Below are 24,024 nucleotides of genomic sequence, written 5' to 3'. Positions count from 1 at the left end.
GATAGGGGTCCAGCCTCTCTCTTCAGAAGGATGGGGAGCAATTCAAGAAGAGAGAAGCTCTAAAACATTATTCAAAAATTGTGCTCCTCTCCAATTTCCCACTTGGTTTGATTCTACTGTAGATTTTTTGCAAAGTGCCAAACCTACTCTCTGCATTTAGCCGTGGTGGCGCAGTGGTTAGAATGAGTATTGCAGGCTGACTCTGCCCACTGCCAGGAAGTTTGATCCTGACCGGTTCAAGGTTGACTCAGCCTTCCATCCTTCCGAGGTGGGTAAAATGAGGATTGTTGGGGGTAAATAGGCTGACTTTGCAAACCACTCAGAGAGGGCTGTAAAGCATAGTGAAGCAGTATATAAGTCTAAGTGCGATGCTTATTGCTATTGCTATTTCCTCTTTGAGGAAATGTCTTGGATGAATGTAGAAAAGCTGCAGAGAACATCAAAAAAGAGGCACGAATCAAAGTTGCTTTTCTTTCTCTGGTCCTGTCATGTTCCCCGGTCCCTTGCAGCAGATTAACAATTCAAAAAACACAAGAGCTCAGCTTATAAATGTCCTCTGTTGAGCACTGAAAAATCTGCTCAGAAGTATCTTTTTGTATTCTTTTCCTACTCCAGATGTCCAATTGTGTTTCTTGCCTATTACTGAATTCTTGTCGGGTGCAAGGAGTCAGGAAAGAGTTCAAAAGTACTACAGGTTTTATTCCATGGTACCTCCATGCAAGAATCTGAACTACTAGCGGTCAAGGCAAATGGGTGCCAGAGAAGAGTCGATGGACTTCAAGGGAGGAGCTGAACTTAGGTCTCTTACGGGAACATAGAGATTCAAAACTGATGATGCATTTAACTCCTCCTCGCTTAGCTTGGCCTAGTTATCTCCTACAATTCCTTCCTAAAAAAATCACAACTGAAGAGCTCAGAGACCCATTTTCCTTTCTGCCATTGGTTGGGACTCTCTTTTTGTCATACTCTCATTGGTTTCCCAAGCCATCCATTTTCATGACCAAGATAGTGTCCCTCAACGTATAAACAAACAAACAAACAACTAAAAAGCTATTGTCCCTGCTTAAAAAAACCCTTCTGTTTTGAAACTTTCTGTAAAGAATCCATTGTGCTTTAGGAAAGAGAATCCTACCAAGGTTAGATCCAGTAGATCCAATCCAATTAAAAATGGGGCAATAGCTAAGACAGTGATGGCGAATCTTCTAGAGACCAAGTGCCCAAACTGCAACCCAAAACCCACTTATTTATCACAAAGTGCCAGGGCTGCATCAACATTGTGGTGCCCTTAGGTGGGGCGGGGAGTGTGGCCCACTAGGTGGGCATGGCTGCAGTGATCACAGCAGACTGGGTGAGCGTGACCGGGGTCAGTCCCTCACCATCTCTGGGGCATCCCCGGGGGGCGGGGGGCAACGCCGCTTGCTCGCTCACTTCCTACCCTGTAGCTTCCAAACGCCAGTGCTCGCAATTCTGGTGAACTCTGCTGGGGCAACAGCACGTGTGCCCACAGAGAGGCTCTGAGTGTTGCCTCTGGCACCCATGCTATAGGTTCGCCACCACTGAACTAAGAAGAGAGACTGCGTAAGAAAGTCTTTATTAAAACATGGAAGCTGTGAAAACTTCCACAAGGCTAGTTTTATCCTCTTTCCTTTTTTAAAAAGAAACGTATAAAATATCAGCAGAGGCAGAACCAACGTCTATGGTTTTTAAAGCACAAGCAATTCCCTTCACAGACCATTAAATTAATAAGAACCTTATAATACATTTAATGAATAAATATGTGTTTAGAAGAAGACAAAAGGCTGCAGAAATATTTCCAGCATATTTTAATGCTGCAACCGAAGTAGCTTAGATGCATTTTGTCCACTTGGCACTTGATTAAAGGCTATTAGAACTGAGCTGCAAATGTCTAGAGCAGGGATGTCCAACCTTGGCAACTTCAAGACTTGTGGACTTCAACTCCCAGAATTCCCCAGCGAGCCTGGTCTAACATGAGGATGTCCAATCTTGGCATCTTCAAGACTTGTGGACTTCAACTCCCAGAATTCCCCATCCAGCCATGCTGACTAGGGAATCCCTGGAGATACATCCACAAGTCTTAAAATTATCAAGATTGGACATCCCTGCTCTACGGAGCTGATGCTCTCTGTGGCTCTAGTTGTGCTTCTCCAGATTCTTCCAGCCCAGATGTGGGTAGCCCTAACTTGATTCCATCTACAACTCCAGGTTGAAGCTTTTTCCAAGAAAAGTAAAGAAGATGTACCAACGATCATGCTTGCATGTAGAGGACATTTCTGGAGGTGGAGGAGAGGGATGGGGGGGAAGGAAGCTTTTTAAAGCAAGGTGGTTGTGATTGAGGTCTATCCAGCTAGTCCAAACAACTTGGAGAAAGATAGTAGAAACTTCTGCAGATGTTGCGGTAGGAGGAATTGGTGGCCAGTTCCAATTGCAATATGGGAAATGATGTTTTAAGTGCATGTATCTGCAGGTTTAAGATCTTCTACAAGGAATATTATAAACTCAGGAAAACAATAGTGGCTAATATCTGACATCATCTAAACAGAGATCCCCAACCTTTTGGGCACCAGGGACCGGTTCCGTGGAGAGAGGATTTTCCGTGGACTGGAGGGTGTGTGGTTTTGTGTGCTGCCTGCATCCCGCAGATGGGGCTTTGCTTGTTTGCGCAGACCGGTTGCTGGCATGTTGCGGCCCGATACCAGTCCACAAACCGGAGGTTGGGGACCCCTGCCCTAAACTCTGCTGAAGATGTTATCTGGGCTGGTGATGAAATGTTCAGAAACCAACCCACAACCCACGAGAACAAACGTTTGCCCTCAAACTTAGGAGTCTGGTGAACTCACTGGGGCCGTAACTCAAAATACAAATGTTGATATCTATAATTGGCAGAGGGTCAACAGGCTTGCTGACCCTCCTGCATTCACATAGGCCTATTTTCCTTCTCAGAATGTACCTGGAGCTGTGCAAATTGATTTTCCCACAAGGCCTGCTGGAGAGAGTCCAGTATGGATTGCCACAAGATGATGTTTATACACCATCAAAAGTACATTATTGCTAACCTAGGCGATAAGGCTGGGAGACAGCAGGTAAAACAAACAACAGATTTATTTTCAGTTCGTGCACATATGGAACGTAGAAAAGCTTTGTTCCCAATCATGTCTCCTTTAGCATCGATTATTCAAGACTTGGGATTTGACTTCAACTGGCTGTGCTTTAGGGAGTTTATTTTATTTTATTTTAAAAAGCACATTGTAAGTAAGACGATGTTTCATTTGACATTTTACAGGAGGGGGGGGTGGGGAGAAGAAGGTGCCTATTGCAAAGATATTTGTTGTCCCTGTTTTGCAGAGGGGGCGTTTTTAATGCAAGACTTTTCATTCAAAATTCAAAAATGGAACAAATGTACCACTTAGCAGCGGATTAAAACAATATGTAAACATCAGTTCTAATCCTTATATTAAAGAGAAAGCGTTGTATAAAAATAAACAGACAGCTTCTCAAAAAAAGCTGCTTTCTACAGACTTTCCTTTTTTTTTTTATTTGACACTAAACTGAAGGGTGATTGAGTGGAATACCTATGTGGTATTTCATTTCACAAAGAATTAATAAGATCTATAATACGTTTCAGTTCCACAGGTACATGTCAATATCAGCCAGGAAATTCTGGAAGTTAAAAATGCATCCATGTGGGGAGCTACTTTCATGTCCCCAAATTCTTAGCAAATGATCATTTTCAGACAGGACAATCTGGAAATTCCCCAGGTCTGGAAACAGAGACATCTTCAAGTTGAGAAGAAGCTATTGATTGACAAGCATCTTCAGAGCTCAAATGTTATCAATTGAACAGATTTTAAAATAAAATGGCATTAAAAATCTCCAGAGATTGAGAATCCACAACTTCTGGAAGCAAGCTGTTCCACTGGTTAATTGTCCTCACTGTCAGGAAGTTTCTCCTTAATTCCAAGTTGCTTCTCTCCTTGGTTAGTTTCCAACCATTGTTTCTTGTTCTGCCCTCTGGTGCTTTGGGGGATGGTTTGATGCCCTCTTCTTAGTGGCAGCCCCTCAAATACTGGAAAACTGGGTTTGTTTTCCAAGCTGGTTTCCAAATGTTTTGTTACCAGGCTAGGTAACATCTTCAGCAGAGTTTAGCGGAAATAGTATGATGGAGACACTTCATCCATAAATGGAGAGATCCATAGAGAGAAGGTGACATATACATCACTGAAAGGAAAAGGACGGTGATGAGAGAGCAGAGGTAGATGTTATTTCTCAACCACGAAACCTCCTGAACTTGTTCCTTAAGGCAGATGGACATCCTGTGTTTCCGTAGTTGTCGTAGGCACAGCATGGCTGCCTTAGGATGCTTCCAAGTCTTCCCAAGAAAGTTAAAACTTGGCCCAAGTAAATAATCACGGATAAAGTGGCTTTTTTGCTTACCTGAGCAAAGCTTTGGCCGCCCTTCAAAAATCCGAATGCTGATGGCCTTAGGCTTGTTTCACTCCGCAGGCCGAAAAGGCCATTTCCCATCGTCAGAAGACTCTACCTGTTGGTTTAGGGACTCAGCTGGAGAGCCCAATTCCATCTTTTTCTCTGTGGGCCTCCATCTACCCACTTCTTCGCCTTCTGGACATACCTGAATAATTTTACCGCAGTAAAAAAAAAGAAGAACAAAGACATCCCAAGATGTCAGAGCTTCTGTCGCTGCTACAAAATGTATCATGGTGGACTTAAGATACAGAGTGGACGAGCGAGTAGTTGGGATGTTTCTGGTTTATTTAGAGAGAGACCAATTTACCTGGTTAAACTGTCCCTTCTATCCACCTGGAAGGTGGATAATCTAAGCCTATATGAGTTGGTCTTGGGGATTCTATCCACTATTGCTGTTTTAATCCCAATTTTAAGAGAAACCAATTGCTCTGACCAAGGAGCTTTTAAAATGCAACTAAGAGTACACCCCAAACCAATTCGTGGGCCCACTCCCACATCACCGGGCACTTACTACAGCTCACTATTACTGTCTTAATGGGCACTGCAACTAGGAAAGGTCAGATGTAGGATATGACATTGATTGCCCACTCTCCCAAAATGTCCTAAATGTGGCAGGATAATTGCACGATAAAAGATTTGCCTGGAAGCATCTCCCATCAACGAGGACAGAATTGGTTGCGCCTTTTTGGGGGTGGCAAATGATCAGATAAGGGAGGAGAAGGGGACTCCTCCTGTCCTCAACATTCAATAGAGGCGGAACGTTGTAGTTATGGTACTCTATTTTGTTGACCTTTTAGCTGGGTATGTATCATATTGACAGATTCTAAATATAATTAAGAACTTCCAGCCCACGACTTCAACCCTTTGTTTGATGGTCCGAAGCTAATCAATCTTGATCTTAAATGCTAATACAAGCAATTAAAAAAATAACAGTAATTGAAATACTGCAGGGATTTGGTCTCGTTTTTTTTTTTCTCCTTCTACATAACTGCGCAGCAATACTAATTTTCAGGAGTAATTAGTGAATTGTCCTTTGTCTTATAAAACTTTGAAAGAGAGAGAGGAGGGAGAGGAGAGAGGGAGGAGAGAGAAAGGGAGTAGGAGAGAGAGGAGAGGGAGGGAGGGAGGAGAGAGAAGAGAGAGAGAGATGGAGAGGGAGAGAGAGGAGAGAGGGAGAGAGGAGAGAAGAGAGAAGAGAGAGAGGGAGAGCGAGAGAGAGGAGAGAGAAGGAGGGGGAGAGAGAGAGAGAGGGAGAGAGAGAGAGAGAGAGAGAGAGAGAGAGAGAGAGAGAAATGTCTTTTCAAATCCAACACAGAACTTCAGAAGGATGCAGCACTTTCAGTGACTTTGAATTTCATTATCTGGCATATTTATTTCAGCCGATAAAGCAAGTGAGCTGGAAGATGTAATTTACTAATGCAGAAACGATACCTCTTTTCTGTGGAAAACAAAATCTATCGTCCATGTATTCCAAAATAGAATGTATAAATATATCCATCAGGATAAATTTCTACCTGGTGTCCTAATTAAAGAGAGCTCTTCTTTCTTGAATAATAACATAAAATCTGAAGAGAATATAACATAGAACCACTTGTAAAATTCGAGGCTCAGGAGTATTTAAAAACACAAACAAAACACAGTACAAAGAGGTCAGAATATTACTCTAAGCCAGTGCGGCCTGGCAGCTGGGCAGGTTGATGATGTCCATCTGATTTTATTTAGAAGATATTCCCCATTTAAAGATGCCAGTTTGGTCTGATTTTAAACCATTCTGAAAATCAGGTTCACGAGTGCAACCTCAACAGGAAGAAATAAGAAGAAAAAACGGATACCTTATCTTCTAAAAAATCAAACCAGTAGCAATAATCAGTGAGGCTTTAGTCTGGCAGAATGGAATGGAATGGAATGGAATGAATAGAATAGAATAGAATAAATGAAGAATAAATAGAATAGAATAGAATAGAATAGAATAGAATAGAATAGAATAGAATAGAATAGAATAGAATAGAATAGAATAGAATAGAATAGAATAAATGAAGAATAAAATAAGTGAATCGAATCGAATCAAATCTAATCGAATAGAGTGGAGTGGAGTAGAGTAGAGCGAAAATAGAATAGAATAGAATAGAATAGAATAGAAGAGAAGAGAAGAGAATATGAAATGGAATAGAATAGAATATGGAATGGAATAGAATATGGAATGGAATAGAATATGGAATGGAATGGAGTGGAGTAGAACAGAATAGAACAGAAAAAGAATAGAATAAAAATAGAGTAGAAATAGAATATGAAATGGAATGGAATGGAATAGAATAGAATAGGAGCTGGAAGGGACCTTGGAGGTCATCTAGTCCAGCCCCCTGCTTGAGCAGGAGAACCTAGACCATTTCAGGCAAGTAACTGTCTAGTCTCTTCTTAAAAATCTCCAGGGATGATTAGCCTGGCTGGGACCAAGAAAGAATAATTTCCTTCATTTTGGACGGAGTCCTGAGAGGCCCTCACCTCCACCTCGATGCCCAAGAGAGTTATAATAGACAGCTAAAGGTTGGCGTGCATCATTTTCTGCAAGACTAGGATAATAATAATCTCATCTATCTCTCTTTATGGATTGATTACGCTCATTAAATTTGGGCTTGGAGGATGAAAGGGGGCGATTTTGAAAGAGTCTACTGAACGCTTGGTGAAAGGCAAGTGGAAGGAGATGCTTTTGAAGACTGTTACGGTTTCGTTTTTTGTTTTAATTAAAAGAACAGACCACGACTCCCTTTTCAAGCAAATCAACAAAAATGATCAAAAAGCTTGGTCTATGTGTGTGTGTGTGTGTGTGTGTGTGTGTTTTCACCAACTTAGAACCGTAGCTTTGCAGCGCTTTGATCTACATAGAATTTTACTTATAACAGTGTACAAGATAGTCCTCCACTTACAACTGACGGTTTAGTGACTGTTCAAAGTTACAACGGCACTGGAAAAAAAGGGACTTACGACCGTTTTTTCATAGTTACCACCTTTGTAGCATCACTCAGGGGGTCACGTGATCCAAATTTGGGCGCTTGGCAACTGACTCACATTTACGACAGTCGCAGTGTCCCGGGGGTGTGTGATCCCCTTTTGCGACCGTCCGACAAGCAAAGTCAGTGGGGAAAGCCAGACCCACTTAACAACCGGGTTACTAACTTATCAGCTGCAGGGATCTGCTTAACAATGGGGGCAAGAAAAGTTGTAAAATGGGGCAAAACTCCCCTAACAAACGTCTCGCTTAAGAATAGAAATTTGGAGCCTCGTTGTGGCCATTAAATCGAGGATTATCTGTACACAGAGACACATTTTTTGTAATTAGATTCTGCTATTTGAAAACATGGCGCCCCAATATAGTCCTCGGAAAGTCAGATTTCACAATAAACACTGCCCTACCTTGCAGTGTCTTTGGAGATCTTACGGGGGAGTTTGCTCACCTGCCTTAATTTTAGGACTTGCTTTTTTTTTTCTCAAGCCAAAGTGAAAACACACTGCTCAGGTTTTATTTTGTGTGTGTGTGTGTGGGGGGGGGTGTATTTTTCTTCTTCTTCTGTGAAAGATGCTAACTGTGGTTAATCTTTTCAAGAGCGCCGCTGTACTTTCTCCTAAAAACAAAATCAAAAAAGGAGAAAGTAAATGGAAAGCAACTTTGATGACTAATTTGAGAATTCTGTCACTTAACATTCTCTTCCCTTCACATCCCTTCCCTTCTTTCTCTTCTCTTCTCTTCCTTCCTTTCTCTTCTCTTCCCCTCCCTTTCCATTTCTCTTCTCTTCTCTTCTCTTCCCTTCTTTCTCTTCTCTTCTCTTCCTTCCTTTCTCTTCTCTTCCCCTCCCTTTCCATTTCTCTTCTCTTCTCTTCTCTTCCCTTCTTTCTCTTCTCTTCTCTTCCTTCCTTTCTCTTCTCTTCCCCTCCCTTTCCATTTCTCTTCTCTTCTCTTCTCTTCCCTTCTTTCTCTTCTCTTCCCATCCCATCCCATCCCATCCCATCCCTTCCCTTCCCTTCCCTTCCATCTTCTCTTCTCTTCTCTTCTCTTCTCTTCTCTTCTCTTCTCTTCCCTTCCCTTCCCTTCCCTTCCCTTCTCAATTCCAATTCCAATTCCGGAACAATACCTGTCCAAACTTTGGAAGCATGTTGCCCTTTGCTAATCTTTCTACTTTTTGCACCCAGAAGAGTGGCTCTTTTTTCCCTAATCCAACAGGCATCCATCCATGTCTCTGCAGGTGCTATTCTGCAATTGCTATGAATGAAAAGCCACCAGAAGGACTTTTGGTGAAGGCTGCACATACATGTTTTTCCTTTTTCCTGCCCCACCGTGGGCCACTTAACCCAAGCTTTCACTTTGTCACAGAAAAAGAGCCCTTTCATGAGCTTTTTAGACAGGCAAAGCTTCAAAAATGCCTCTCTGAGGACTAGTTTGTTTCTCTCCTCTGCTTCAATCTTTATCGGCAAACACATTTAGCGTTCCTTTCAGTTCTAACTAGCTTTGCAGGACAAACTACGTACAATGAAGAAATACGGCAAATTTGCCTAATTAGTGCAGGTCACCGAATGCATCCATTCTTGGCACAGAATTTGAATTACCCGTATGCAGTTGTTGTTTTTTAAAGTTAAAAATAAAAGAGTACCAAACCATTGATGTACCAAACCTATTTAATCAATGTGGGTTAATTACTTATGTTTTTCTAATGAATTTCTGCCCAGTCCAATAATAAACATTGTGGAAGTACATAATAGTCACTCAGCATTTCGAGTTTCTTTTTTAAAAAGCCACGTCTTGCAGTATGTAGGTTTTACATCCCTTGTGTAGTTATTGTTCTAATACCCGCAATTTTGCTGATTGCGCTTTTGACGGACCTTTATTAAAAACCCACATTCCGTTTTAAAAAGACCGTCCCGTGCAGTCCGTTGATGTTCATCTGTTATCTAGGTGATTCCACCAGCCCATTGTTGGCGATGACTTTTGCATATTCAATGGCAGATTTATAAGGAACTCGGGGCAATGCTGAGTTTTCAAAATCTACGTGGAAGAGCCCAAACCGAGAGCTGTATCCACAAATCCATTCAAAGTTGTCCAGGAGGGACCAGACAAAGTAGCCTTTCACTTGGACGCCGTCGGCATAAATCGCTAAAAAGAAAAAGGAAAGGAACCACTTGGTTTTAATTACATTTATATAGCTCCCTTTTGTTACACAGAACAAAACCTGAAAGAGTTTCCCCATTTAAACATTGACCGGACCTTTAATTAAAACTCCTAGTCAAGTTTTATAGACTGCTGCACTATGGATGCCTTACACCTAAACTGAGAAAATTAGTTATTCTACTGTCAATGCTGCTAACATCGTATGTTTTTGCATTGACAACAAATGGAAATGTAGCCATCTTTTACCTTTTGCTTTTAGAGTTAAATGATGCTGGGAGGGGGGATATGAATGAGAGTCCAGCTAGATATAACAACATTAAACTTAGCGTGAGAATCAAGGTTATCGCGAACCAGAGATGATAAGAATTGGTGGCGGGCTGGAGAACGGGAGAGGAAGCCCGTGCTTCAAGCTAATTGGGGAATGTGATTTATGACTGTTAATTGGAGGAGGGAATTGTGCTTTGATACGATGTGCCCAGGGGAGGGGAATTCAGTTTTTGCCTTTGCTTATGCACTGCCGATGTTATGTTACTCAAAATAAAGATTCTTTAAGGTAAACAATGCCTCGAAGTTCTTTGAAGAGTATCATCTGTCGGAACCATGACAGCTTCCAGGGTCAAGTCTCCACTTAATCATGGTTGCCCCAAAGGTGCTTTTTCATGGTTTCACAACCATGACCTGGATGACTGAGAATCTCCATAGACTCTTAATCATGGGTTAAAGTAGGCAGTCGTGCCCTCGTCCATCTTCTCAGCCTTCTCACAAGTATGGGTGAATTGAAAGGAAGTCGCTCATGGAAGAAGTTATCTTGAACCTCTGGAAGGGAAGAGGCGTAGCTAGCTCCAGCGCCCATTTCCTCAACATCATCCCTGGTGTTGGCCTCCTTGATTTAAGAGGAAGACCCGAGCTCCAATTTAGCAAATGAAAGGAGAGAAAAGTAACTGCAATTCAGTTAATCTCGTTCACCAAAGTTGAGAAGCTCACCAAGCAGAGCAGTAGAAGACAAGCTTGACTCCCACAAAGGCACCCTAGTCAAGCTCTTCCTGGATGGCTCTAACTTGGTGGAAAGTTCAAAAAACTCAACACGACTTAAACCGGTAAAGTGAACCTTGTACGCAAGGACTGAACCTCTTAAAACAGTGGTTCTCAACCTTTTTAATGCCACGACCCCCAACTGGTCGTAAGTCGAGGACTACTCAACTGGTGCAGCACCGTTTGCAGAATGGGACTTTTGGCGGGCTCAGCAGGGCAGAGACAGCCTGGACAATTCCTATTGGCTTTTGAAAGCCAATAGAATTAGACTCTATTCAAGAGAGTCTATTCTATTGGCTTTCAAAAGCCAATAGAATAAAAGGGAGTAGCACAGCTAAGGAAAAGGGGGGAAAAATGGCAGACTGCATTGTTTGGCGACCCCCGTGAAATGGTCGTTCGAGCCCAAATGGGGGGTCCCGACCCACAGGTTGAGAACCGCTGTCTTAAAAGAACTGACTGTTTAGTGACAAAAAAAGGCTCTCCCCCAAAAGTTACCACTCCTAAATTTTAACCTCACTATTTCTCCTTTCCGTTTTTTTCGTGGCTTAATGGAAACTCAGCTTTATGCTTCTCGTGGTCTGTGCAAAATAGCGGTTGATTATTTACATTTTCAGTATACCCGGCCTGGGAATTTTTTAGTCATTGTCTCTTCCTCCTCCTCCTTATTCATCAACACAATCATTTATTTATTTATTTATTTATTTATTTATGAGACTTATATACCGCTTTAAGTGCAAGCACTCTCTAAGTGGTGTACACCAGTAAGCAATGTATATATATATATATATTTACATTGCCCCCAACAATCTGGGTCCTCATTTTTCCTACCCCGGAAGGATGGAAGGCTGAGTCAACCTTGAGCCGGTGAGATTTGAACCGCTGACCTGCTGAACACAGTCAGCTAAAGTGGCCTGCAGTACTGCACTCTAACTGCTGCGCCACCTCAGCTCATCATTCTATCCTTTTTTTATTTTATTTTTTAAAAAAGCCACATTGTCCTCTGAAAAAAGGGGCTGAAGGTAATCTGCAACCGTTCGCTTAGTGACCATTCAAAGTTACAACGGCACTGAAAAAAGTGATTTAAGACCATTTTTCACACTTAACGACCGTCGCAGCATCCCCATGATCACGTGATCAAAATTAAGATGCTCGGCAACTGACTTGTACTTATGTCGGTTGCAGTGTCCTGGGGTCACGAGATCCCCTTTTGTGACCTTCTGATAAGCAAGGTCAATGGGGAAGCTGGATTCACTTAACAACCATGTTATTAACTGAGCAACTGCAGTGATTCACTTAACAAATGTAGCAAGAAAGGAAGTCGTAAAATGGGGCAAAAGCCACGTAACAAATGTCTCCCTCAGCAACAGAAATGTTGGGGTCAATTGTGGTCCCCACTGAAGGATTACCTGTATATGTTCTGGAGATCTGCGTAGGAAAAAGGGTGACACATTAGGGAATTTAAGAGTTTCAGCAAAATATAATTTTAGGTCCAACACAAAAAACAAAACAACAACAGAGAAAGATATAAGAGTGGGCAATTTTGGTGTGGGTTTGCTGAGTCACTGCTACAACTTCCACACAGGGCTCTTTTCTCACAACACAAGTGAGCCAGTCATCCTACAGTAATTGGACACTGGTTTCTAGATAAAATTATCAAAGATAATCCAGAGACTAAAATCCTAGCTGACATTTCACTTTTCGTGGATTTACAGGCTAATCCCATGACTAAAACTTCTTAAGAGATGTTGAGTCATACATTCAGAGAGGTGTGTGTCCATTGTAAAACTGCCAACACAATTTTTTTTTCTCATATAATTTGCCCATAGAAAAAATTCCTGGTTCATGTTGATCAGTTATCCTACTAAGCATCACCCAGAATTGAATCATGATCAGGAATTAGGGTCAGTGGTAATATTTGGATCGAGGCTTAGTACAGGCCACTAAATGTGGCTTCCTTCACAATCTTGAGCCAAGAGCTTCTTTCTGTTCAGTTTCTCAGTTCAAACTGGAAGATGGATCCAAGCTCCTAGTTGCTGCTATTGGTTTGCACCAGGCACTTACTATTTGTCTTGAATGGAAGTTGCTTATCATCAGATTGAGTTAGGCCTTCACGTTCTGCATATCATGCTTAGAGGCCTACAGGGTGAACCTGTAAGAGTTTATCCGAGTGCAGATCATGTGATGACATACTTAAACCATCCATCTCAATGGAAATGTAACCGGGCATGCAATTGATTCCAGAATAAAGGGACATTTTAGTAACATTGCGATAACAAAGTGGCGGGGGGGGGGTGCTAAATTCACACTACTATGAAATCAGGAACTAGGATAGAGTTCAAAAATGCTACAAGTTTTGGTCACCATGATATAAAAAAGATGTTGAGACTCTAGAAGGAGTGCAGAGAAGAGCAACAAAGATGATCAGGGGACTGGAGGCTAAAACATATAAGGAACGGTTGCTGGAATTGGGGATGTCCCATTTAATGAAAAGAAGTACTAGCAGTGACATGATAGCAGTGCTCCAATATCTGAGGGGCTGCCCCAAAGAAGAGGGAGTCAAGCTATTCTCCAAAGCCCCTGAAGGCAGGACAAAGAGAGAAGCAACGGATGGAAACTAATCAAGGAGAGAAGCAACCTGGAACTAAGGAGAAACTTCCTGACAGTGGGAACAATTAACCTGTGGAACAACCTGCCTCCAGAAGTTGTGGCTGCTCCATCACTGGAGGTTTTCAGCTAAGTCTTTCCCACTGCACAGAGGAAGGGTCTCACAAGTAAAGGGAGGGGGGAAATGATGGATGGATGGATTCATCATGAACACACTAACATGAGTTGTTGTTTTTTTTTAAAAAAAATGAAGAACAATTTAAGTTACGACATTCCGGGAAACATCAGTTATACATTAATCTTACACTTCCTAGCAGAGTTATATGTGGAGAAATGTAGTCCTCGGAAATCCGTCTCCCCTTTCTCACACACTACACGGGCACCACACGAACACTCAGAAAAAGAATTGTCTAGGTTGAGTCTAATACAGCGTGAGAAGAACACAACCCTCTGACATTATTAGACAATAAGCCGCGGAGAACGCCACCGTCTTGCCCGTGCGCACACCCCAGACAAAGCAGCCGAGAGAAAGTGGCCACGTGACTTGTCAGGTTGATTTATGAGGTACCTAAATCTTGAGGGGAAACAATCTTTTGTATATTAAACCTCTGCTCAAAACCGTGCTGTGTAGAAAGATAACTGAGGAGGACAGGGACGGCTCTGGGCCTGCCAGAGCTGGAACAGACGTGATAAGAAACCCGTGTTCCTACAATTCTTCTCCTTTCAAACCATCGCGAGTGGGAAGGGGGTCCAAGGAAGCCAAAATGTAAAGAGAAAGGTGAGGCGCCAAATAATACCCCACGGTGAACTTTTGATGGACTGCTTCCTTGATGATAGGACGTTGGCTAAGTAAAGGGGCTTCACGCCGATACGTTGATGAGAAAAACGCGTCGGGAGCTGATTATTTCTCAGCCAAAGGCACAATTTCCCCAACATCCTGGGTTTAATTTGCAGATGGCTGCCTTAGCGCATCAGTTATTCAAACTCATTTTCTCCTATCCTTTTTGTTGTTGTTTTTTTTGAGGGCAAGTAGAAGACTCTTTAACTACATTTTGCCCTGGAAGCAGACTGTCTAATTTAGAAATACAAAGATTTCTGCTCTTTGGAGAAGTGGAGTGACTCAAGTCTTCTCAGGCCTATAGCACACAGCTCCGTTGAACATACGGGCTTGTTGAAGCAGGTGTGTTAGGACAAACACACACACATGTAGACACACACGAATCTTATGAGGTGAAATGCTATAAGGAGAAATAGTCTATAAGAGTTCATATTATACTTTTAGTTCTTCCTGGATGTTGATCTCAATTATGTTACAGGCTCCCGGTGTCAAAAGGGAGAAGAGCAATCAAGAAGAAGATGGAATCTACAGCATCTTATTTTCCTTACTTATTCTCCAAAGCACCAGAAGGCAGGACAAAAAACAATGGGTGGAAACTAATTAAGGAGAAAAGCAACCTGGAATTAAGGAGAAATTTCCTAACAGTGAGGACAATTAACCCAGTGTTTTCAAGAAGAGACTTGTCTGAAATGGTCTCCTGCTTGAGCAGGGAGTTGGACTAGAAGACCTCCAAGGTCCCTTCCAGCTCTACTCTGAACTGAAATTGAATCTAATCATTGGGATGAAACCCAGACTGAACAATCAGTAGAAAACCAGATGGAAGCAATAAAATCAGCAATGGCCCACCATCAGTCCAAACCAACATTAATTGACCATGTTCCTTAGCAGGCCGTATCTTGTTATGTTCAGCTGGATATTCCTAGATAAGAATGTCTTAAGATTTAAATCTGAAATCTATGCTTCCAATGTCTAAAAGACCTGGGAGATTAAAAAGATTGCCCAGCACTGAAGCAATTAGCAGAAGCCAACGCCAAGTGATCTTCCTGGGAGAGCAAGTTCCACAAATGGTTTCTTCTGCTTACCACCTGGCTCAGCTGTTCTTGAAGAAAAGTACCGATGAAGCCCCTCCGCAGATTAATGGCTCCTGGGCCAGCAGATGTTGCCTCAGATCCCCAGTATGGAATTTTATAGACAAGTACCAGCATTTTGCAATGAGCTCGGAAGGTAATGGAGCTCCTTCAACACCTGTTCTCGGTGATTAGTCCCCGTTGGAATTCAGTCACCTGCATTCTAGGATTATCTCAATTTTTTTGAGTTGTCTTCAACAGCAGTTCCTTGTAAACCTTACTCTCTCCAGATAGGAATGAAAGACCAGCTTCATGAAAAGTGCTTGTGCAGGCACTAACTAAGGGGGTGAGGGAGAGGAGAGGAGAGAGAAGGAGACAAGGGAGAGAGAGAGAGAAGGAAGAGAGGGAGAGGAGAGAGGAAAGGGGAGGAGAGAGGGAGAGAGGGAAGGGAGAGAGGAGAGAGAAAGAAGGGGAGAGAGAGACAGAAAAGGGAGAGAGGGAGAGAGGGGAAGAGGAAGACAAGGGAGAGGGAGAGGAAAGAAGGAGAGAGGAGGGAGGGAGAGGAGAGAGGAAATGGGAGAGAGGAGGGAGAAGAGGAAGAGAGGGGAGAGGGAGAGGAGAGAAGGGAGAGGGAGAGGAGAGAAGGGAGAGAGAGAGAGGAGGGAGAAGAGGGAAGAGGGGAGAGGGAGAGAGAGAGGAGGGAGAAGATGGAGAAGAGGGGAGAGGGAGAGGAGGAGAGAAGGGAGAGAGAGGAAGGGAGAGAGGAGGGAGAAGAGGGAGAGAGGAGAGAGAGAAGAGAAGAGAGAGAGAGAACAAGAAGGAGAGAGAGAGAGATGCAACCAATCATTTGTTATGCAAATTTAACTAACACGGGAGGAGAAGGACGTGCTCTATCACCCATGTGATCACCCTACGTAATGTGTCTCCCAGGAACTGTTGCACAGAAAGTTAGTTCTCACTCCCTACTCCTGTGGCCAGGTTCTCTGGTGACAGCTATATTATTAATTAGCGTAGATCTGTTTACATCCAGCATGCCCATTAATCACCCTATCAGGAAGGTTGTCTAATTAATTAACCACCATGGGTGGTCACAACAGCCAAAAGAACCATTTCAGGTACAGCAAAGCACATCATTTGTCTGGTCCTACACATTAGCTATCTCCTCCTTGTAGCTCTTCCTTCCATGCTTTCTTCTCTCCTTGATCTCTGTATTAGCTCTACTCCTGAGGATACTCCTACTCGGCAAGGACTTTTCATTCTTGGAGAGTTATGAAAACAATGTATGGGTCTTCACATCCCTTTGACGGCTCCTTTGGTCGCTTCATTGGAATAACTTTCCTTTTCAGTTGTGTGGAGGTATTTTCTCAAGTTCACATATTCATATCTTTTTTTCTTTTTTCTTTTGGTTTTGGACATTATAATACATGATGTGTCTATGCCAAGTGTATTCATCCAAAACTTCCTTTTTACTGGTCCGTCCTTGCTTGCTTTCTTTCCTTTCCTTCCTTCCTTCCTTCCTTCCTTCCTTCCTTCCTTCCTTCCTTCCTTCCTTTCTTCTTTCTCCTCCTCCTCCTCCTTCTTCTCCTTCCTCTTCTCCTGTTGACTGCCAATTGCCAGCAATTTGGCAGCTTGATTCTCACCAGCTCCAGGTCAACTCAGCCTTCCATCCTTCTGAGATCGGTAAAATGAGGACCCAGATTGTTGGGGGGCAACAGGCTGACTCTGTAAACTGCTTAGAGAGGGCTGTGAAGCCCTGTGGAGCAGTATATAAGTCTAAGGGCTATTGCTATTTAAGATGGGCAGATGCTTAGACAGGCCCATGGCTAAAGCTGCCACTGAAGGACCAACCTCTTCCTGTTTCTTTGCTGTCTTCTGATGAAAAAAGACTTTGGTTGAATTATAAAATCATAAGGTTGGAAGGGACTTTGAAGCTCTCCTAGTCTAACCCAATCAGCAAGTTTGCATTCAAGACCCGAGTCCTGCTGTGTGACGGGTGAGCTCCCGGCATTCGCTCCAGCTCCTGCCCACCTGGCAGCTGGAAAGCATGCATTTGCAAGTAGATAAATAGGTACCACTTCAGTGGGCACATAAATGGGGACATGAAAGGAGACCCCCAACCAGGTGCCCCCCAGGGAACGGTGATATCACCAGCTAATCTGTCACGGTAATGATTTAACAGCTAACCAGCTTATGTAATGTAAGATATAATGATGGGAATGACTCAGCAGGGTCTGGATCTCTTTAAGAGCCTTTGTATAAAGGGAAGACTCTGTTGATATGTTGTCTCTCTTCCGTTTCCTGCTGTAATTGTGGTTTGTTTGATCCTGCTGTATTAGCACGTGTATGTATATTGTTCCTGGTGTGTGATAGTGTAAATAGTGTAAGATAATATAGACCACAGTTTACTGTATTTACTCCTGGGTTATCTCGCGCAATAATTTGTGCAAGCTCCAACATAATCCTTTCAACCCAGAAGTGTCTCAGTGCTCCCAACGTGAGCGGGATGGGACCCTTAACCGAGGGAAGAAATCTCAAATCTTTCCAAATAATTGGCTGCTTGAAAATTTTCAGTGATGGAGCATCTATGAGGCAGGCTGGTTCCTTTTCCTCATGGTCAAGAGATGCTTCCTTATATCAAATTTGAGTCTTCCTAGGCTTCAATATACACATAATCACAGTGTCATGCTGGATTTTGTGTAGCTTTTTTTAAAAAAAAAAACTTTCTGCATGCATTTTTTTTTTTTAAAAAAAAAACCAATCTATACATCTGGCTGCACAGTGAAACTGTAGCTGTGCAAAAGCTTTTTTGTTTAAATAAAAGACATTTTTCATATCACATTAAACCTTCCTTTCCTGCTACAAGCCAGCAACAGGTGCATATCCCAAGCTTATTTAACACCAACAGATTAGAGATGAAAGAATTGCAGATTTTTCTGTATCTGAAAGAGAATACGAAAACGGACGTAGCAAAACACTGCCACCTCCAGTTACACAGAAGGCACAGTTACAATCTCTACCACACAAGACTCCCCACTATTGAAAAATATAGAAAGCATATAAAACCCAAATGAATTTGGAGGCTGCAAGATGTTGCAAGGTTAACTGAATATCAGTGAGGTCTGGAAGAACAACAGAATCGAATCGAATCGAATAGAATAGAATAGGGAATGGAATGGAATAGAATAGAATAGAATAGAATAGAATAGAATAGAATGGAATGGAATGGAACGGAACGGAAGGGAATGGAATGGAATGGAGGAATGGAATAATGGAATAGAATAGAGGAAGGAGGAAGGACTGTTCAGTTTTAATCCAGATAGCCAGAATAGAATAGAATAGCTAGGAATAGAATAGAATAGAATAGAATAGAATAGAATAGAATAGAATAGAATAGAATAGAATAGAATAGAATAGAATAGAATAGAATAGAATTACAGAATAGAATTACAGAATAGAATAGAATTACAGAATACAATAGAATAGGAATAGAACAGGAATAGAAGAATAGAATTATAGAATAGAATAGAATAGAATAGAATAGAATAGAATATAGAATAGAATAGAATAGAATAGAATAGAATAAAGAATAGAATAGAATAGAATAGAATAGAATAGAATAGAATAGAATAGAATAGAATAGAATAGAATAGAATAGAATAGAATAGGAATAGAATAGAATAGAATAGGAATAGGAATAGGAATAGAATAGAATAGAATAGAATAGAATAGATATTGGAATATAGAATAGAATAGATATTGGAATATAGAATAGAATAGAATAGAAATTGGAATATAGAATAGAATAGAGAATATACAATATACAATATAGAAAATGGAAGGGAAGGGAATAAATATAGAAGTATAGAAGAGAAGAGAAGAGAAGAGAAGAGAAGAGAAGAGAAGAGAAGAGAAATAGAATAAGCGGTCACTTCCAACTTTGAACTCCTGTAGGTTGAGATATATGAACCTGCCCCTCTGCACACACCTCGACAATTTTTTACTGAAGTCTTCAATAAATATCATGGCACCTTGCCATGGATAAAGTGGACATTAAAAACCCAGCACTGCCCGTCTCAGCACTTTGGGACCGCTGCGCTAACTCAGGCACAATTCTGTGTCTAAAAAGTTGGATTTTGTTAGGAAAGTTGGTTAAAATGTGGCTTAAAACCTTGCTTGCTCCTAAATTGAGAGGGATGTGTGTGAAAAAAAAAAATCAATGGATCTGTCTTTGCACAGCTTGATTTCGATGTTATCCCCACAGACACGACCGCTGAGCGTTTTTTAACATCTGAATGGGTAATAGAAAAAAAATTAATAATCTGACAACGGTTTGAACTTTCGCACATCTAGGCATCCTGAAAGACGTGGGTATTATTGCTTTAGCAACAAGGACACCGTTTAAGGTTTCGGTGGAAAAAGATTGAACGTTGTGGCCGGTGAGCAAATTCCCAGGTAAGATTTAAGAGGCCTGCTGATGAATATTAAGGACTAAATTATAAAACGGTAATTCTGCTTAAGAGGGTTCGTCATAGGAATTTGAGTTTTATGCCTCAATAAGTAAGAGTTTTATACCTTATAATCACTGCAGCTAGAGTTTCAATAGAGAGAAAAGTATTCATTTCCCATTTCAGCCCTCCTGACATTTTAAAAACAAGGGGGTTTTGGTCTTCATGGTGCTTCTCTGCTTTATTGTCAATTGTAAAATAAAGGGATGGAGGCAGAATAAATGTAATTGTTTGCCTGCAATTAATATTTACTTATTTATATCCCGTGATAATGATAATGATAATAGCAATAATAGATCAACTGAACATTCAAATTGGCGATTTGAATGTTCAGTTGACTGAGGTTCATGATTAATGAATAAAAGATAATAATAATAATAATAATAATAATAATAATAATAATAATAATAATAATGCAAACAGACAAGCACTGCAACATAACACTCCAGACTTAACAACTGTCAATAAGAAAGACAAAAAAGTCTGGATAGTGGATGTGGCAATGCCTGGAGATAGCAGAATAGAAGAGAAAGAACTGGAGAAGATAACAAAATACAAAGACCTACAAATAGAAATAGAAAGACTGTGGCAAAAGCAAGCAAGGGTAGTACCAATAGTCATAGGCTCCTTGGGTGCAATCCCAAAACAACTGGAGCACCACTTGAACACCATTGGCATTGACAAATTCGCTATTAGTCAATTGCAAAAGGCGGCCTTACTAGGAACTGCTTCCATCCTGCGACGATATCTGTAATACCATCAAACATCCACATCTGCCTATCCCAGGTCCTGGGTAAGGACTCGATAGGTAGACAAAATGCCAAATCCAGTCTGAACATCTGGCTGACTGTGCGATGATCCATAATAATAATAATAATGATAAATCTGTGTTAAGTATTTCAGGGACAAGCTATTTTCCAAGAAGCAAAGGCATTTGGGGTGGGGTGGGGGAGAAAAATTCTAAAGGTTCTTTCACAACAGGATCACCTTTAAAACCAAACCAGTCCAATTAAGGATTACCAAAACGAGGCGGAAAACTTGGAATTTTGCCCCCAGCCCTTGAATTGTCTGCTGAACTTTCAACTTCCTAGCTATGGAAAACTCCTCAATTGCTCTAATTTCTGGCAGAGCCTTATTTCCGCTTCTCCCGGGAAGTCAATATTTGTGAAATCAATATTGCAGTGTTCAACTGTATTTTCTTCCCTTGGGTAAACTCTTCCAATTAATACGACTTTTGAGCCTCGTGAATTCGTGAAAAGGAGTCCCTCCTTCGCCTCCCCAACATCTAAGCTAGTTCTCTTTCCTATTCTCCTTCTCAAACTTTCCCTTCCTAATTGCCCTGCCGCTCTCCGGATGTACATTAACTTGAAGAACCACTTGGCATTTGCTTCAATGCAAATAGGCACGTAGGAAAGTTGTATTAAGTTTGCACAATCTGTACCTTTTAAAATCTCCTGTAGAGTCAGCCTGAAATACTCCCAGCGACGGCCGTCATCCACGGGAGCCGGGTCACTTTGGGAGAAGCCGTTCTCGGTGATGTAAATTACAGGGTGATTATACGTGTCCTGCAAGAAGGGAGCAGGCGTTTCGTTCAGAGCAGATGTCAAGAAAGGCCCATAAAACCAGGTGCCTCACCCTCCATCTACTTTAAGCTACCACTGCAAAGTACTTTTCATCAAATTGCACTGACCCTATTAACTTAATTTTCCACCAGCTGACCTTTTATGATTAACAGCGGAAAAGCAAAACTGTGCAAACATCCATGAAGGAGGAATTACTTACTTTAATGAGAATATTGAAATATCTTTTTTGTTCTGCATTAGCATCTGCCTCGCTGGCATCGCATTTCAACCCCCCCCCCCATCCTCGCAAGGCGCAACAAACACCCCACGGCCCCTCGGAAAGACACACGGCCTTCCTGTGCTGTGGGACTTCCTGGGGATTTGAGCAGAAATGGCTGGGCTTATGGGTAAGCGGTTCAGAGCTAGGATGGGATCTTAGGATCGCGTAAACACACACACGGGACGCTCATGGGACTTTTCATACGTGACTGAAAATGTCAGGGAGGAATGGTGTCTTCTTGACTATCTAAGTTCCCCTGGTCAACAGCTCAGAGTGAGTGAGGCTGACCACAAGATGAATTTGGACCCAGAACTAGAGATTTGCCTTAGGGTTTATATATATTAATAGAGGGAGTCCAGCTATTCTCCAAAGCACCAGAAGAAGGCAGGACAAGAAGCAATGGGTGGAAACTGATCAAGGAGAGAAGCAACCTGGAACTAAGGAGAAACTTCCTGACAGTGGGAACAATTACTCAGTGGAACTCCTTGCCTCCAGAAGTTGTGGGTCCTTCATCCCTGGAGGATTTTAAGAAGAGACTGGACAGCCCCTTGTCTGAAATGGTATAAGCTCTCCTGCTTGAGCAGGGGGCTGGACTAGATGGCCTTCAAGGTCCCGCCCAGCTCTATTCTGATTGATTTTCATGAAGGAAATTTTGGGGTTCAGCTGCCTTTCTTACTACAGGTAGTCCTCGATTTATAACAATTCGTTTAGTGACCGTCTGAAGTTACAGCAGCACTGAGAAAAGTGATGTCGTGCGACTGTTTTTCACCCTTACGACCGTTGCTGCATCCTCACGGTCACCTGATCAAAATTCAGATTTGGTTGCTTGGTGATTGGCGTGCAGACATTAACCCTGACCCTTTGGCAACTTTCTGACAAGCAAAGTCAACGGGGAAGCCAGATCCACTTAAGGACCATGTTACTTGCTTAACTACAGTGATTCACTTAACAACGGTCCAAGGGAGGGTGTTAAATGGGGCGAAACTCACCTAACCGTCTTGTTTAGCAGCAGAAATTTTGGGGCCAGCTGAGGTCGTAAGTGGAGGTCTAGCTGAATTCCCTCTGAGCCTGGGAAGGGAAGTGGTTAGCAACAGAAAAGCAAGAGTAGAATTTATCACCTTGATGTACGTCAACAGCCGCCGTAAACCCCAGGGAACAACTGCCAGCCAAGAATTCCCAGTTGCCACAGGCCAGGATGGATCGATGATTTGTTCAGCTTCTTTGTCTGCAGACAAACTCGGCTGGCTGGGCTTGTGATCCAGGTGCTTAACTTTGCGGGCGGTGTAATAATTGAGGGCAAAGAAATCGGCCGTGCCTTTGATCCTCGCCTTCTCTCGTTCGGTAAACTCAGGAAGCCGGGAAGACGGAGAGCCAGGCTCCGTGCGCGCAGCGGAAATCCTCGACTTCATCGCAGCCGGATAGTCGCCGTGGAGGAAGATCGGGGTGGCGAACCAGTCCAAGGAAAACGCGATGTGCCTCTTGGCAGCTTCCCGGTCAGCGAGGGAAGTCGGATCGAAGGGTTCGGCCCAATCGGAGTCGAGGGCTATGGACACAAGTCCACCCTGTTGTTCCCGAAAGAGTTGGTGGTAAGTGTGCCAAGCTTCAGCATGAGCCTTGATCAGATGGTGGGCTGCCAGATAGCCACCGACACCAGGCATGGAGACACCTGGTGCTATAATTCCCTTTTCATAGCCGTACACGGCAACGACGTGAGGTTCATTAATGGTGATCCACAGCTTCACCCGGTCCCCGAAGGTTTGGAAGCAGAACTGGGCGTACGCGTTAAACGCCTCCACTGTGGCGTCGGATCTCCAGCCGCCTTGATCTTCTAAACGTTGAGGTAAGTCAAAGTGATACAGCGTCACCATCGGGGTGACGCCGATGGAGAGCAGCCCATCAATCACTTGGTCATAATAATGAACTCCTGAGGAAGAGAAGGCCAAAAGGTTGGTGAGATCGGCATTTGTTTCTTTCACGTTGCTCGTCCTCACTGTTCTCTCTCTCGCTGAGCCATCATTCCTTCGGCCTCGCTCCCTTTCCCAAACTGAGCCATTTAAAAACAGGCAGGCCAACCTTATTATTGACCTATTGGGAGGGTGGAAATAGAGCCAGTGATGTGCTTAACGTGAGCGCACAGAGACTTGCAGTGACGAGCCCTGAAGGATCAGGTCAAGAGTTTATCATATTCTATAACAGCTGGTCCACCAGCTTATGAGAACACCACGGAATGGACATAATATAGAAAAAGACTTAACTCCATATGGAGATTCTCAGTCATCTGGGTCATGGTTGTCCCAACGGTGCTTTTTCAAGAGGCAATTGGACTTTCTTGTTTTTCTTTGAAGACCTTTCCCTTCCCATCCAAGAAGCTTCTTCAGTTCTCACTGAATTGGTGGGGAATGGAAGGATTTATACTCCTTGCAGACTGCTGGTCATTTACCTTCTTTTAGAGAGTCGTTGAGGCCACTTGGAGGT

At 42.5% G+C, this 24,024-nt stretch overlaps 1 protein-coding gene across 7 annotated transcripts in view; it reads right to left on the bottom strand.

The window, feature by feature from the left end:
* LCTL (lactase like) overlaps positions 1 to 24,024 on the bottom strand; it is an 83,191-nt gene that overhangs the window by 29,811 nt on the left and 29,356 nt on the right. For 2 of the 7 annotated variants that reach the window (XR_005555868.1, XR_005555867.1), the window contains exons 4-7: positions 22,668 to 23,473; positions 21,149 to 21,272; positions 7,956 to 8,123; positions 4,453 to 4,648 (exon numbers count right to left, since the gene is read on the bottom strand). Coding sequence is in view for 4 of the 7 variants with exons in the window: in XM_039335907.1 (XP_039191841.1) it covers positions 9,441 to 9,646; positions 21,149 to 21,272; positions 22,668 to 23,473 (1,136 nt within the window). In the remaining 3 variants the exon portion in view is untranslated. Of the gene's footprint in view, positions 1 to 4,452; positions 4,649 to 6,903; positions 8,124 to 9,153; positions 9,647 to 12,088; positions 12,119 to 21,148; positions 21,273 to 22,667; positions 23,474 to 24,024 lie in introns of those variants that run through there. The other 5 variants (XM_039335907.1, XM_039335909.1, XR_005555866.1 and 2 more) reach the window with 4 other exon arrangements.

The sequence above is a fragment of the Crotalus tigris genome, unplaced genomic scaffold (genome assembly GCF_016545835.1).
Source record: "Crotalus tigris isolate CLP2741 ecotype Arizona unplaced genomic scaffold, ASM1654583v1 scf7180000017663.5292952, whole genome shotgun sequence".
NCBI classification, from domain to species: Eukaryota; Metazoa; Chordata; class Lepidosauria; order Squamata; family Viperidae; genus Crotalus; species Crotalus tigris.
Note: the sequence above shows the minus strand (reverse complement) of the source record. Positions and strands in the feature narration are given on the sequence as shown.